The sequence below is a fragment of the Nothobranchius furzeri genome, chromosome 10, assembly GCF_043380555.1.
Source record: "Nothobranchius furzeri strain GRZ-AD chromosome 10, NfurGRZ-RIMD1, whole genome shotgun sequence".
NCBI classification, from domain to species: domain Eukaryota; kingdom Metazoa; phylum Chordata; class Actinopteri; order Cyprinodontiformes; family Nothobranchiidae; genus Nothobranchius; species Nothobranchius furzeri.
Window position 1 is genome coordinate 27,686,851 of NC_091750.1, and position 16,762 is coordinate 27,703,612.

Below are 16,762 nucleotides of genomic sequence, written 5' to 3' on the forward strand. Positions count from 1 at the left end.
ATCTCCTATGATAGCCAGACTCTTTTGACCTTCCGTTCGTTCATGATCGCACAAGATGCACCAAGGATTGACCTCCCTGTTTGTTTATCTGAGTGGCGCACTGGCCCGGAGCCAAACAACAATTCCAACCAGGGCGCGCCTCCAGCGATGTTTATCCGGTCCCGGGAAAACGTAGGAGGAAAAGAGGTAAACGAGCAGGAATCCAGGTGAGAATAAGACTTCTCTTAAAGTGTGGTTTATCTAGTAAACATCTGTCTGATCTTCTAGCTTCTTGTCCATTGTTTGGCAACTTGAGTGCCACTTCCGCATTCCCATCAGGCTGCGTTGTGGCGCGGTTTCTCCGTCTAAGTTTTTTAAGTTCGGTTTATCCTCATTCTTCAGTGGCTTCTCCTCCTGTTCCCTCCATTAGTGGTTTTTATAAACACCGTGGATCTAACCCTGCTAATTTACGTCCACTAACTCCAACTGTTTCTGTAGTTTCTGATTCCTCCACCCCACTCAGCATGGCTCTATTAAATACCCGCTCTGTTAACAGTAAGTCCTTCCTGCTCAATGATCTAATTCTCTCTAAAAACCTGGATTTTCTGTTTCTGACTGAAGTTTGGCAGCAAACATCTGATTATTCTGGTCTGATTGAACACTGCCAGAGTGGTTATTCTTTTCTTAGCCAGCCCCGGGGTTCTGGTCATGGTGGAGGCCTAGCTGTTGTTTTCAGAGACCATCTTCCATGTAGCTCTACAACCTCTGGTCACTTTGCTTCCTTTGAACTGCAGCTGATTAAAGTTGAGCATAAGGACCCATTCTACTGTGCTGTGGTCTATCGTCCACCTGGTCCAAACAGTTATTTCCTTCAGGAGTTTAGTGACTTTCTATCCTCCACTGTGAAGCTGTCCAGACTGATGATTGTTGGTGACTTTAACATCCACATTGATGATCCCTCTGACCACTTTGCCATGAATTTCTCCTGCCTTATGGACACCTTCAGCTTTACCCAGCATTTTTCTGGCCCCACAAACACCAGGGGCCACACTCTAGACCTTGGTTTTACCCTGAGTCTAAATGCTGAGAGTGTTTGTCCTGAGGACGCTTATATTTCAGATCACCATTGCATTTTCTTTAACTTGTCGGTTTCTGCGTCCCCAACACCTGCTCGCCGTATGGTTAGTTCTTGTTTTCTTAATGAGAGCACAGCTAGCAATTTTTCTGCTGCTTTTGATCCACCCTGTTCTTCTGATAACGACCCAGATTCCTTAACTTCTCGGTTTAACGAGCACTGCCTCTCCATTCTGGACAACATCTGTCCTGTCAGAACCAGATCAGTTCCTGCAGTGAACCCTACTCCCTGGTTTAATGACAGCCTTCGCAGCCTGAAGCACCAATACATAAAAATTGAGCGCTTGTGGAAGAAAACCCATCTCCACATCCAGCTGCTGCACCTAAAGGATCTTCTGTCATCCTTTAACTCTGCAGTCAGAGACGCTAGGGTTTCCTATTTCTCCAACCTGGTGTCCCAGAGCAAAGATAACCCCAAGGTGCTGTTTAACACCATCAGCAGTATGGTCTCCCCTGCCTCTCCTACAGCCTCCATCCACTCTGTTGCAGACTGTGAGAACTTTCTGTCTTTCTTTGTGGACAAAGTCAATAAGGTTAGATCTAGCATCTCTCCTTCAGCCTTATCGCTGCCTCTCCCGACTCCAACCAGGCCCATCATCCTAGACAGCTTTGCTCCTGTTTCTTTGCCTGAGTTAACCAAACTAGTTAACTCTATGAAGACCTCTGCATGCCCCCTCGACATCTTACTCTCATCTTTGTTTAAAAGTGTTTTTCAGTCCATCGTCCCAGCGGGCTCTCTATAATTAATGCTTCTCTGGTTTCTGGTCAGGTCCCTGCTTACTTTAAGAACGCTGTAATCCACCCGCTTCTTAAAAAACCGAGTCTTGAAGCCTCTCTCCATAGCAGCTTCAGACCCATCTCTAAACTTCCGTTCATCTGCAAGCTCTTGGAAAAGGTTGTGGCTAAACAACTCACAGCTGCTCTTGATGAAAGTAACATCTATGATAGCTTCCAGTCAGGTTTTCGTAGAGCTCATTCTACTGAAACAGCTCTTCTTAGGGTCTCTAATGATCTTCTGACTCACCGTGATGCAGGGAACTGTTCTGTTCTGGTCCTGCTGGACCTGACTGCAGCCTTTGACACTGTTGACCATCACCTGCTACTGGAGAGGCTGAGAGACTGGGTAGGCCTATCAGGAACTGCTCTGGAGTGGTTCTCCTCTTATCTTTCTGAGCGCTCCTTTTCTGTGGCCGTCTCCGAGTTTAGGTCCTCCACCACCCCCATGGTGTCCCACAAGGTTCTGTGCTGGGGTCTCTGCTCTTCCTCCTCTATCTACTTCCTCTTGAGCACATCCTGAGCTCCTTCAAAGGAATCTCCTACCATCTTTATGCAGATGACCTCCAACTGTACATCTCCTTTAAGCCCCATGAGATGTCTAAGCTGCAGCTGTTACACACCTGCTTAGACTCTATCAAAACCTGGACGGTGGGAGCTTTCTACAGCTGAATGAAGATAAGACTGAGATTCTCATCTGTGCCCCAGACAAGCTGGTTCCCAAAGTCAGAGACTCTGTTGGTCAGCTTGCTTCTCACACCAAACCTTCCGTCAGGAATCTTGGCGTGACCTTTGACCCAGCTCTCAGCCTGAATTCTCATGTCAGTTCTCTTGTTCACTCTTCCTTCTTCCATCTCAGGAACATTGCTAAGCTGAGTCCAATTCTGTCGCACTCTGAACTTGAGACTGTTCTCCACACCTTCATCTCCTCACGCTTAGACTACTGTAACTCTCTTTTCACGTGTCTGAGCAGAACCTCCCTGAACCGTCTACAGGTGGTTCAGAATGCCTGTGCTCTGCTTCTGACCAAGTCCTCCAAACACACCCACATCACCCCGCTTCTCCTCCAGCTTCACTGGCTGCCAGTCAACTTCAGGGTTCATTTCAAGATCCTGGTTCTGGTCTATAGGGCCTTACATGGACAACCACCATCTTACATTGGTGATCTTCTCATTCTCTACACCCCCAGCAGGTCCCTGAGGTCCAGTGATCAAAGCCTACTGGATGTGCAGCGCACCAGGCTACAGACCAAAGGTGACAGACCATTTGCTACTGTGGCCCCCAGACTCTGGAATTCTCTCCCCCTGAGCCTGAGATCAGTGGACTCAATAGACTCCTTTAAAAAGCAGCTGAAGACTCACTTGTTCAAGCTGGCTTTTGTGTGACCTTCTTCACCACTCTCTCTTTATTCTGCTCTGCCCACCTATTCCACCTTCCTCAGGATCCACTGATTTCCCTCTTTCCTATTCACTCTCTCTTTCTTTACATTTTTTAATCACAATTGTCTATTTTTGTAATTGTCAACTTTTGTAATTGGTGTGCAGTAGTGGCCCAAACTTTTGAGAATGACACAAATATGGGACATTGGAAACGTTGCTGCTTCTGGTTTTATAATAGCAATTTACAAATACTCCAGAATGTTATGAAGAGTGATCAAATGAATTGCATTGTCTTTCTTTGCCATGGAAATTAACTTAATCCCCCCAAAAAAAACTTTCCACTGCATTTTATTGTTGTCATTAAAGGACCTGTTTAGATCAACTCAGTATTCATCTTGTTAACCCATGTGAGAAAGATGATGAGCACAAGGCTGGAGATAATTTTGTCAGGCTGATTGGCAGTCTTGACATGTTAAAAGGAGGGTGATGCTTGAAATCATTGTTCATCCATTGGTAACCACAGTGACCTGTAAAGAAACCCATGCAGCCATCATTGCGTTGCATAAAATTGCTTCATAGGCAAGGATATAGTGTCTACTAAGATTGCACCTAAATTAACAATTTATAAGATCATCAAGAACTTCAAATAAAGAGGTTCAACTCTTGTTAAGAAGGCTTCAGGGCATCCAAGAAAGTCCCATCAAGCACCAGGATCGTCTCCTAACGAGGATTCAGCTGTGGGATCGGAGTGCCACCAGTGCAGAGCTTGTGCAGGAATGACAGCAGGAAGGTGTGAGCTCATCTGCACTTACAGTGAGGCAAAGACTTTTGGAGGATGACCTGGTGTCAAGAAGGGCAGAAAGAAGCCACTTCTCTTAAAAAAAAAACAACATAAGGGACAAATTGATTTTCTGTAAAAAGTATGACGAATGGACTGCTGAGGACTGGGGCAAAGTCATATTCTCCGATGAATCCCCTTTCCGATTGTTTGGAGCATCTGTAAAACGTCTTGTCCAGAGAAGAAAAGTTGAGCGCTACCATCAGTCCTGTGTCATGCCAACAGTAAAGCGTCCTGAGACCATTCATGTGTGGGGTTGCTTCTCATCCAAGGGAGTGGGTTCGCTCACAATTTAGCCCCAAAACACAGCCATGAATAAAGAATGGTACCAAAACACCCTCCAACAGCAACTTCTTCCAACAATCCAACAACAGTTTAGTGAAGAACAATGCATTTTCCAGCACGATGGAGAACCGGGCCATAAGACCCTGCCCCTTTTGTCCGAAGTGCCCAAAGTGCCCTTTTTCTGGTCGATGGTCAGATTTTACCGTACAAAACTGTTATACTATGATACAAATCGGGCACTAGGACCATGCGGAGGCAGCCGCCTCAAGCTGAAGCCTATTTTCCCTTAGACCCGCCTACAAGCTCACTGATTGGCTCTGCTGCATCATACTAACGTGTGATTGGTTGTTCTTGCTGTCGCTCTACCTTGTAGCCATGGAGACGACAGACCGGTGTTTTCCCTGCGGACAGGAATCTGCGTTCATCCAACTGTGTTTTTTTTCTGCCTGCTTCACGTCAGCTGGATGGATTTTAATGTCAGAGCTTTTGTTTACGTGCGTTTGAGTCCATGGTAAGTGTGTGTGGAGCAGAGTCAGGTAGCTGCATGTCTGGGACAGAAAATGAGACTTCTCCTGAAGTGTTGAAGAAACTCACAACAAAGAATCACAGATGTTTCTCACTCTAGATTCTCCGGGTCATAACTTCTGAATTACTAATCCAATAAAAATAATTCAAACGGTCTCTAAAAGTACATAAAACGAGCTTTCCAACGAGGTATTACATGATGTAATTCATGTTACTCCAAGAATCGCTATTAGAAGGAAACCAGCTTTGCAGCGTCACAGAAAGAAACGGAGGAACCGCGGCGGGAGAGCGAGAATCAAAGGGAGGAGATGATCTGATCATCTTCATCAGCAGCTTTTATAAAGTTATGGAAACAAACGTCACAAATAAAATCCACCTGGTTGGTCAGGTATCCCAGAAGGCTGTTTCTGTAGACGGTGACATGAGGAGGGACAGATTAAAGTCCCACTGGTTTTTATTTGAACACTCAACTGTTTACTACCTGACCTTGGGTGTCCTGAAAGGCGCTTTGAAATAAAATGTATTATTATTATTATTACTAAAAGATTCAGCCTCATTCCAGCATTATTTATACTTACAATAAATATTTATTTAGCTGAAAATATAATGTTATCAGTGCAGAATTTTATTAGTTGACTTTTTGCAATGCAATGTTTACATTTAACCATTTATCTGCTTATTAATCTTCATAATGCTGGTAGAAATGTAGCTACAGCTGTGACGTAGCCCATGAGTGTTATTTTATGATACCTAGTATTTATTTTACTGTATCCCGTTCTCTGGACCAGAGCGTAGACCTGTGGTCACAGACAGGCTGCAGTCATTAAACTGGTAATCGTGAGGTCAGGGGTCACACTGTTTTCTGAGTGTTTGCAGTTCTGAGTTTAAATAGTTCTTCTAACATAGTTTGCTCAAGTCATTTTGAAGTTCCTGTTTAGTAATAAATGTAAAGAAAATTCAAATCCGTTTATTTTTTCATTTAAGCTGCAGTTTTACAGACTTTAATAAACATAAACACTAAATACAAACCAGACACTGAAAGCTGAGGTTGTTCTGAAAAAAGAAGCAGAGTTACAAACATTTTACACTTTTATTACAATTTTAAAGCCGTAAAACAAAAAAAACAAAAACTTGTTATATCTATGGTCATAAGAGGGTTAACCGTGATACATTTTTCACCTCCCACAAAGAGATGGTAAAAGTGAATGTGCACATAATTATATATATTTTATTACTTTATTATGTATTTTTTATTATTGACTATTACTCCAAAGGGTTCAGATGAAGGCAACTGGACTTCTTTGGTTTCTTTAAAACATTTCACTTCTCCTCTGAGGAGCTTTGTCAGTTCTAACTGGAAATTGGGAGAGTCAAGCTCATAAGCTGTAGCTGTCTGTTGTTATTTAAAGAGCAGAAACTACTCTGAGTACCCCGCCTCTCCATCTCCTGATGAGTCGTTAGCCTCTATTGATGGTGAGTCATCGTGTTGATTAGATGCAGGAAGGTGTGACCTAGACTGAAACTGAATGAGATTCAAAAAAAAGTTCTAATCTTTTAAACAACGCTGTTGGTCCTCTTGGTCCTTGTTCTGGTTTTTTAAAACCCGGTGTTAAAAACCTTGGTGTGTTTTTAGACGGTTCTTTTAATCTTTACAGACAGGTGAGTGCAGTGGTCTTGCCGACTGGACTACTGCAACTCCCTGTTTTCTGGCCTGGACCAGTCCTCCCCACACCGTCTTCAGCTGGTCCAAAAAGCAGCGGCTCGCTTGCTGTCTGGAGTTAGCAATTGGGATCACATAACCCCGGTTCTGGCCTCTCTCCATTGGCTTCCTGTCTTACAGGATCCGTTTCAAAATGTTACTTTTTGTTTTTAAATCCCTTCATGGCCTGGCCCCAGTTTACATCTCTGAGCTGCTGTCCGCTTACGTCCCTGCCAGAACCATGAGGTCCAGCTCTCAAGCTCTTTTAACAGTTCCAAAAACCCGCCACAAGACTCGCGGCGACAGAGCGTTCTCTGTGGTTGGGCCCAAACTGTGGAACAAGCTACCTCTCAACATCAGGACCACACAGAATCTAGAGCATTTTAAATCCCTTCTTAAGACGCAATTTTTTGATTTGGCTTTTAATGCAGGTTGACTTGAGCATCTTAATAGTTTTAACAGTTTTTATTATAGATTGTGACTGTTGTGTGCTCATCTTATTTTAGATTTTTATTGTTGATTTGTTTTACCTTGTACAGCGCTTTGGTGTAGCTTTGCTGCTGTAAATGTGCTCTGTAAGTAAAATTGACCTTGACTAGGGATGCACCGATGGATCGGCATTTGATCGTAATCGGCCGATAGCGCCCCTATCGGTTTTGATCAGAGTTTTCAAAATAGATCAAAGCAGACCGATCAGGTAGGGTTGTCACGGTAACCAGTGTAGCGGTAAACCCCGGTAAAAAAAAAAGTTGACAATAATAATAACCGTCTTGTTTTTAAAAAAAACTATATTATCTTGGTAGGTTTACCGTGGCTGCGGTGTAGGCGCGGTGACCCTTACCAGCCACCGTATCATCGGCACATGCATGCTTTGTTGTTTACAACCAAAACTTTCTTGAAGCTAAAGCTGAAATAATGGCCAAAGGAGGAGACGGCAGCGCTCAGGAGGACATTTTTTATCCCTCAAAGAAGACAAAGTCGGAAGTACGGGCATCTTTTGGATATTTGAAGAATGCCGATGGAGTTTATAGGAGACGGCTATCCTGTTTGCAGCACGTGCAGAAAAGTGTCTGTGAAAGGCAGCAACGCTTCAAATCTCATGACACATCTGCGTGACCATCACCCACAACTCTACAGTCAACGCAAGGCAAGCTAACGTTAGCGTTTTAGCTAAAATGCGTGATCCGAGGATTTGGGTTGAGGGAGAATGCAACGAGTCGCTATAGAAAGCAGCCGCAGCGCCGCTACCTGCATATAAACCGTGTCGTGGACACCGCCATGTTGAAATGACGCTATGCATTACGGGGCTCCCAGGGGCAGATAAGAGTTGGTCTCTCTCCGAGAATAATTATGAATTTAACAACGATTACTGCCTGATGACATTTTCCCACATCTGCAAAGCTCACTGGAAGGACACAAACCGAGGACAATATTTTCCTGATATAGGGTTTATTACTCAAGTAAGGGTAAAAAAGTATCTGATTAGAAGGCTACTTGAGTACTGAGTATGTCTGATCTAATATTTTTTAAATGATGACATCAAACAGACGTAAAATAAGAAGTTATGGGCAAATATTGGTATTTTAATGACTAAAGGGAAAAAAGTAAACAAATAAACAACATAATTACAAAATTACACATTTTAGGCAAAATTTAGACACAAACTGAGGATAATATTTCCTGACATACAGGGTTTATTTAATTGTGTGAAAATGTAACACGTTTAAAAAAAATACAGCGATAATACTGAAAACCGTGGTAATTTTGGTCACAATAACCGTGAGGTTAAATTTTCACACCGTGACAACCGTAGTACAAACCATTTTAGATTAGGTTACATTTCCTTTATTCCCAGATTATGTAGTTTGTAGCACTCATTATAATTTTGTAGAAAATTTCTGGCCAATCCACGTGATCGGTATCGGTGATCAGCATTCTTTGGTATCGGTGATCGGCAGCAAAAAACCTGATCGGTGCATCCCTAACCTTGACCAAAGCTGCATTATTGGTACTGGAAAGGTGAAATCTAAGCCCCGCCCCTATTTAAAGTGGGGTTTTCACGTTTTTACATAGATAGCTTCTTTTACTCCTCTCAAACCATCTATCTTCTCTGTCCAGAATGTGGACTTTGTCATCTTCAAAGGTGTGTCCCTTGTCCTTCAGGTGAAGGTGGACTGCAGAGTGTTGACCTGAAGAGGTGGCTCTCCTGTGTTGTGTTATGTTCTTGTGTAATTGTTGTTTAGTTTCTCTAATGTAAACATCTGGACAGTGCTCCTACACTGGACTGCATAAACGAACCCACTGAGCTTCTGTTTGGGTGTTTTGTCTTCTGGATGGACCAGGTTCTGTCTGAGGGTGTTGTTGGGTTAAAGTTTACCGGGATGTTGTGTTTGGAGAAGATTCTTCTAAGTTTCTCTGAGACTCCTGCCACGTATGTGATGATGGTGTCTTTGTGTAAAGGGTGTTGTTGTTAGGTTGGTAGCAGAGCTCTCATGTTTAGTGTTAAGTTCAGTGAGATCATGGAATGGGATCAAGAATTTTCTACTGGCAGGACAAAGATCTCAGCTAACATAGCTGTAGATCACACTGGATAAGTCTCTGTGGTGCATTTATTTTACATTTATTTTACTACCTCTTACTAGAGCTGTCTTTAGTAAGCACAAAATATCTTTGGTTGTACACCTGTGCAATAGCAATAAAGTATCTTGATTCCTGTTAAATGTACTTCCTGAATGAGTGACCTTTTCAGGCTAAAATAACAAAATGACAAATACAGACAGAAGGACGACTTATTTCTTGTTTTATAATGCGTTGCATCACCACCTGGTACCAGAACAGTATTCAGTATTGGAAGATAATCAAAAATCAAACAACTTGGACTCGGATCAGGGGCAAAAATGTGGTTGTAACATCTCTAGATATAAGTCAGCTTTAAAAACTAAAACTATTATTTATGAACTAACATTAAAACTAATGACACTAATTTATATATTTTATTATGTTGTTTGAATCCAAGGGTCTCATTATCTGAATTTTCTAACTTGTTGGGTTGCTCTATAAGTGCCCCTTTTTTTACTTTGAGCACCCGCCCCGTCAAAGGACTCTGCACGGCCCTGCTGATCACTTTGTTTATTAATGAACTAAAGAAAATAAAATTGGATAACCAACACAGTATGAACATTACAAATATGTTGATCCTAGTGCTTTATTTAGCCAGGTAAAATGTTTGAGAACAAGTTCTCGTTTACAAACATAACCTTGTGTAGAGAGCCTCCAAAAATAGTACAAGAGAACAACAACAAAGACATAAAAACATTTAAGCATATAAAAAGAAATAAAAAAAACTTATAAGAACAAATAAAATTACAATAAAAAGAATGTTAGGCGGGCTTTTTTTCTATTTGATTAAACAAATGAAGCACACCTGTTTCAGTTGTTTATTTTTTCTTTTTGTTTAGGTACAAGACAGGAACGAGGACTTGTCAAGTGGAGATCCTCTTCCTCATCTCCTGGCTCTTCCTCCTATGATTTTCCTGTAGGAATGGACTTGGTCAGGCGGGCACGTTGGCTCAAGCGGTTTCCCATCAGTCCCACCTTCACAGGTTTCAGGGCATCTGATGAAGCTCTGCCTACTGAAAGGGAGGAAAGGGAGGAGAGAGGAGCTAAAAAGGAGGAAGAAGATGAAGTCCACCTTCACAGCACCAAGGTGTGACAGTGATGTCATCAGTCTGGAAGACTGAAAACAACATAAACCTTTGTTAACAAAGTCTGAGCAATTGATTAATGTGATTAAATTATCAAAGGGTGGCTCCTACCAATAACATGAGGACTGAAAACTTCTAGAAGCTTAAAGGCTGGTCATCACCTTGCTGCTGTTAAAACTGAATTAGCAGGATGCACATTTGTGTCTGTGTCATTTATGCCGTTTCTTCTTGGAAACACAATTCTCTGTTTTCTATTTTTATTCATGTTTTTGATTCCTGAAGGTTACAGTAACAGCCTAATGCCCTTGTGTATTTACCTGTATTATTTTTCCCACTCTAAGTGTATGTGTTGCCTTAATGAGTGAATATCCCCACAGCGGGCATTCTATTCTATTCTATTCTATTCTTTCATTCAGGTTTGTCAATAAATAACTAATGAAAATATAAGACAATTCTTTTTACTTTTACTACTTTGTTCATTTCCTCTTGTAGATGTTTTATTTTTCAGAACAAAAACTAATTTAAAAAAAGGATAATAAGTTTCTGAATAGGAAAGAAGTTTTTTGGTTAAACATGTAAAGATTTGTAGGTGTTCTGGGATTTTAGGTGAGACTCTCCTTCTTTTTTTTCTCTTCCATTTTCCTTTCCATGGCAGCTTCAGACCCATCTGTCAGCTACCATTCATCTCCGAGATCTTGTGGTAGGTTTCTGTAGAGGTCATTCCAAAGCCTTAGACAGAGAATGTTGTGACACTGTTTGAACTCGCCGAGACACAGTCACGTGGTTCGTGTAGCCCTGAATAGCTCCAAACAACTCAGCACTGCTAGTCTATATGAGTGGCTTCTGGACAGAATTGACGCTAGAACGACTCTTTTCCCATTTCTACAGTGATTTTTTGGTGATTATTGACCAATAACATTTATTGATTATTACACTGATTATGTATTTTATCAAGCGTTTATCAAAGAACTTTTGGAGCAGCATGACCGACATTTATCAGTTTTATATTTTAGAAGGCAGCCAGACTGCAAACAGAACACAGAAAACATGTAGGTTACAGATCATATTCAGCTAAAAAATGGATAATTGTATAACTATTTAAATATTACATTAATCAATGTAAGGATGTAGTTTATAATTTGAGAGCTTCTGTTGTCTGCATGCTAGCATAGATGCTATACTTTTTGTGGCAAGGTGGAAAAACGAGGGCCCGGGCGGGATTCAGACCCCAGACTCCCGGGTGAGAGTCATACGCTCTAACTAGTCAGCCAAAGGGACATCCCCTTGGACAAGAAGCCAGGGCGCATGATCAATCGGGACATTGTGACAGGACGCTCACACTGTCACACTGATATAGACTTGAATGTGCCAGTGGTTCAGAGCTCTGCTCCTGCTTTGCTTCAAATCTACAAAGCAGGAGATATTATCGTGCAGGATGGCGCCGCAGATGGCAGCCTCGGTACATTGCTCTCTTTTGTTTGTGTTGTTTTTGTATATTTTTTGGGAAATCAGCGATGCAAAACGGATTACTTTCAGTAGAGATGAACTACTGTGTATCAGGCAACAAACCACAGAGACGGATTTTCAAAAATTTGAGGACCCGGGGAGTTTATTGGAAGTTTTGATCAGAGGTACTGCTGTTTGTTGGAGAAGGAAACGCAGGAGGGGTAAACGAGCAGGAGCGCTGGTGAGACTCCGCCAGCGGGGATTTCGTATGCCTCTCCCAGCACACTCACCTTCCTCAAATCTAACAAAATTGGTGTCAAACATTTGTGCTGGTTTGTGCTGCAATATAATAGTAGTATATCAATAATATGAAGAAAAAATGTAATAACTATAACTGTGATGCTGGAACGAAGAAGAAAAACTATATACATATTCACAAGAATGTTTTCCTCTAGTTACACAGCAATGTGGCATCCATGGACGTCACTAGGATTGAGATATGTGTGTGTGTGTGTGTGTGTGTGTGTGGGGGGGGGGGGGGTCCCAGGAGCTTGACCTTGAACATTTTTTGTCACACCCTGCAAAAACTTAGTCAATGAATTAATTATTTGAAGGACATTTAACAAAAGCTGTTATTTTATCACTTTCTTTTCCATTCCTACCTTCGTGCATTTTCTTTCTTCTTTTTATCAAAAAATAACACTTAATCAGTTCATTAGTGGGGTCTATGTTGAAGAAAGATTTTTTTATAAGTCCATAAAAAAATTAGATATGTTATATTTCCAAATAAAGCTATTCATTTCAGTCTACTGCACTTAACAGGGGGAAATGTTGTGGTCATTTATTTAATTTGTTAATTGTTAATTACAACTTGCTTAGTTGTAAATGCAACTGAAATATGACAATGAAGAACAAATTAATAAATGTCAAACTTTTATTCTGCCAAATGAGTGTACAATTGACAATTTTAATAAATGAAGAACACTGCTATGATATGGAATAAAGGTGTCCTTGAATTAACAATTACAAAACAAAATAACAGCATATATAAAAAATATCCAGCAGTAGTAGCAGTAGAATGCCATTGAATTAAGTTCAAAATGCCCACCAAACAATCATTAAACAAGCAGGATTAAAAATGAAAGGAAACAAGACCGGTATTGGCTTTGAAATGACCTAAGTGGATGACTATATAGTCTGATCCTGAAAGTGGTTTCATGACCACAAAAGAAACATTGATATAATATGGAACAGAAGACATGTCTTTGAATCAACAAATAAAAGACAAAATAACAGCATATAAACACCATCATGCAAGTGGTAGAACTTAAAATACATCACTGTTACAATTCCCATTACTGTTGTGACCTAAACCAGTATGCGTAACGGCTTCACATAAACTTTCTGTCTACTTTGAGGGTGGAAGCATCAAAGAATGCTTCTGTTTTTCATTGTGGCAAAGCCGTCTATCACTTTGTTGTCACTCAACTGACCTACAAGGTCATTTTCAATCGACATGACTGCAAGGTTATGAAGCCTTCTCTGCCCCATTGTTTGACGCAGCCAGGTGTGCAGCCGACGCAGTGCACTGAATGACCTTTCGCAAGAGCAGCTACTTACAGGCACAGTCAGAGCAACTTGGAGGACTTCTTTAAGAGAGGGAAACATGTCTGAGTTTAGGAGGTTGTGCACAGTTAACATATCTTGGGGTGGATGTCCAGCATCTGCTTTGACAGAAAGAAAGTTTCTGGCAACAAGAACTTCCTCTATTTTCAGGTTAATGCTATAGTGCCTAGCAAGTTCGTTCAAGTTGGATTGATCCAAGAAGTTCTCAGATTTAGGACTGCATGCCTGGATGCCTTTTAGGAGACCTGCATCAACACTGCAAAATCTCACTTCAAGCTCACCAACCATCCTGTCCACACAGGGAAAAAGCAGCTCAGTTTTCAAGACCTCTGAACTGATTAACTCAGTACGTGAACCTACGGTTGTCTCAAACACAACATCTTCCATTTTTTTCTGTTTCTGCCTTCTCTTTGCATGTGGTTCTGGAATACCGTGTGTGAGGCACAGAGCCTTGGTCCTCTCATACAGTTCTGTGGCAAATGCATCTGTGTGTTTACCCCTGATTGTGTCACACACAGCATCTTTGCCAATGAGAGCTTCTGCCAGGTCTATGTCCTCCTTCTGAAGGAGTTTGTGGAGTCCTTCAGTTATAGACAGAAGTGTCTGAAACATCAGGAGTGCATAGATGGTTGAGAACACCGATAGCTTTCCTTTTATACCAATAGCCATGGTAGACCCAGTGTCAGAGAGACATTCAAAAATGGCAGGTAAAGTCTGAAGAACTGCATTGATTGATTGCAGCCGGCATGCCCAACGAGTGTTTGAAAGCTGCACAAGTTCTGCTGCTGCCAACCCAAGCTTGGACTGCGCATCTTTGAACTTGTGGTGATTCACTAAGGGGGTGGTGAAAAAAGAATATATACATTCCAACAAATCAAAAAGCTCCACAGCCTCTGAAACAGCCCTGCAAGTGTGGCACAACACTAGGTTTAGCTCGTGCGCATAACAGTGTACATAGATAGCTTCAGGAGGAAGTCTTCTAAAATGTGCCTGCATGCCTCCTGTGGTTCCACTCATGACTGCTGCACCGTCATAAGTCTGTGCTATACACTTCACATTAGCAAGGCCATTGATCTGGAGATGATGCTGCAGCTTGTCTACAATGGACTTGGCATCAAAAGAAATCAGTTCTGAAAGTGCTAGGAAACGTTCCTTTACTTCCCCCTCTGACACATACCTAACACAAACTGTCAGCTGCTCTGATCGCCCGTCTCTTGCTTCATCGGCCATAATGGAATACATTTTGGAATGTTTAATGTCAGACACAATGACACTGGTCACTTCCTGAGCACAACACTCATTCATCTCATTCTGGGACACTGGTGAGGTGTATGTGGCATTTGATGGACAATTGTGAACATCTCCCTGCTGGCTAGTTGCCTGATATCCTTTCCATGCAAGAACACTGTCCTTGTGTGACTGTGCCATATCTTGTTTACTAAACAGATGTGGCAATACGGGAGTGGTCTATGACCTGTTGACGCCAAGGATGGCAATTGTACCTGCTCGAGTGTAATTTCGTTAACAACGCCACCTTGGGAATTTCACCCAAGGAATTAAAGCATGTAGATTAATTTCACTTGACAGTAGACGTGGTTTCAGAAGTTACAATGAATTTATTTTATTTTATAGAAGAAACAGTTTAAAAGACATTTTAAAAACTGGCCATGTAAAATACCATAAAAAATACTAAAATTAATGCCCCAAAAGAAACTGAACCAATGAAATGTATTGAGAAAAAAAGAAAGAAATTAACTTAACTCACTGAAATTAATTCATGAAGTCCCAAAAAATGAGAGTTAACTAAACACAGTTCAACTACAAATTTAAATAAACAAAAAGGTTAACAAGCAGGACTGAGGCTAGTGATGGAGGCAGGTAACGCGGGGCAGAGAAGCCCCAACACAACAAAAATAATAAAGAACGTATAAAGGATTCACCCCTGGCAGTGAACATTCATACCAACGTGAGAAAACCCAGCACCACCACACGCACACGGGACCACCACCTCCGAGGCCACACACCACACCTCCTGCCTCAGCCTGCACAAAGAAAAAAAAGATTAAAAACGGTATAAAATGTGTACAATATAAATCAGCTGTTCTTCCTTCTGGACTCCGGCCACGAGCCAGGGAACTTCCTTCAAACAGCTGATTTAAAATGTAGAAAAAGGAAACGAAACAAAACAGCGGCGCCTCCCGCTGGACCACGGAGAAATCGGTCCTCCCACTGATGACCCCTGAGTAGAAGGGAACTCCCTGCCCAGCAGCAACGGGGATTCAATCTTTCCCTGGTTTTACAAAGAGCTGATGTTAAGATTGTTTGACTCATAGGTTATCTACCTGCAGAAGGTACGTACCGTTTACTAATGTTTTGTGTATCAAAGGCAAGCGATGATGTCACACCCAACACTGATTAATTGCCCAAGCTGCAGAGTGCACAACACAGTCTGAGACACAGTAACTCTACTGCTAAACAGAGTAGCCATCCAGGTACATACCACAGTTGGAGCAGAGCCGATCACCCCAAAAACGCAGCCAAAGGACACGGGCTGGTAACACGTAGTGGTATACTTAAAACCAGCTGTTTCCTGAAATTACTTCCTTGCCGGAGGAGCTCCCCTTTTATAGCCGGAGCGCCCTCCTACGTATGGAGGGCGTACTGTTCTAAACCAATAAACTTGGAGCAGGTATTTCGTACTGCTACACAGACAAAGCTTTTTTCCAATTTCTGCAACCACTACTGACCAAAGCATCATGTTTAATGTTTTTGCCAAACACTCTGCATGGGAAGCAGAAAGCAGCATTCAGGTTGACTGAGTACTCCAACCATGTGTACTTAGAAAACCAGCTGTAGTGAAAGGCCCTCTTCTGTGTACCAAAGCTGTCTTGTGGATAGCTGTTCAGCTTTACCTGACTGGGCCCTGTGTCTTTATCACCTAAATCACAAAGAGGAGTTGCTGCAGCTTCTTGATCCTTTTCTTCCTCTTGGCCTGTTTGCTCGCCTCCAGTCTCAGTTTCAGTTTCTTCTACTTCTCTCTCTAGATTGATCTCCTCTGAATCTTCCTCTTTCTTACTTAAACTTGCCTGATGACCGTTATCGTCCTCATCCTCTCTTTCTGCCTCACCCTTCAAGGAGTTCAAAACCAAAATTAACATGAGGAAACACTGAAGTTAAAGTTATATCATATCTTCGAAGATTGCTGAATGATGTTAAATAAATGCCCACACATCTAACAATATTTGTTAAATTAGTTACATTGTCCTGCTGCAAAGGCAAAAGTTCAGCTGAAAAACGTTTCCTATGGTTGTGATTCAGCTTATAAGTGGCATTTGCATTGTTTTGTCAAATTTACGAAAGCATTGCACTACAC

General features: G+C 41.8%; 2 protein-coding genes across 5 annotated transcripts in view; one reads left to right on the forward strand and one right to left on the reverse strand.

Annotated features, from left to right (window-relative positions):
• Window positions 1-12,756, forward strand: part of slc23a1 (solute carrier family 23 member 1) — a 144,105-nt gene extending 131,349 nt beyond the window's left edge. For all 3 annotated transcript variants that reach the window (XM_070555457.1, XM_070555456.1, XM_054731018.2), the window contains exon 14: window positions 10,072-12,756. In XM_070555457.1, coding sequence (XP_070411558.1) covers window positions 10,072-10,325 — 254 coding nt within the window. In that variant the 3' untranslated portion in view covers window positions 10,326-12,756. The remainder of the gene's footprint in view (window positions 1-10,071) is intronic.
• A 120-nt stretch (window positions 12,757-12,876) lies between these two features.
• Window positions 12,877-16,082, reverse strand: LOC139072161 (zinc finger MYM-type protein 1-like). 2 transcript variants are annotated; one of them, XM_070555461.1, is made up of 3 exons: window positions 15,890-16,082; window positions 15,749-15,817; window positions 12,877-15,679 (listed from the first exon to the last, which is right to left on the reverse strand). In XM_070555461.1, exon 3 carries the CDS (start codon window positions 14,815-14,817, stop codon window positions 13,192-13,194), a length of 1,626 nt encoding a protein of 541 aa, XP_070411562.1. In that variant the 5' UTR covers window positions 14,818-15,679; window positions 15,749-15,817; window positions 15,890-16,082; the 3' UTR covers window positions 12,877-13,191. The 2 variants fall into 2 exon arrangements, with proteins under 2 accessions (XP_070411562.1, XP_070411563.1); XM_070555462.1 differs by lacking the exon at window positions 15,749-15,817 and having other exon boundaries at window positions 12,877-15,431.
• Window positions 16,083-16,762: the final 680 nt, after the last annotated feature.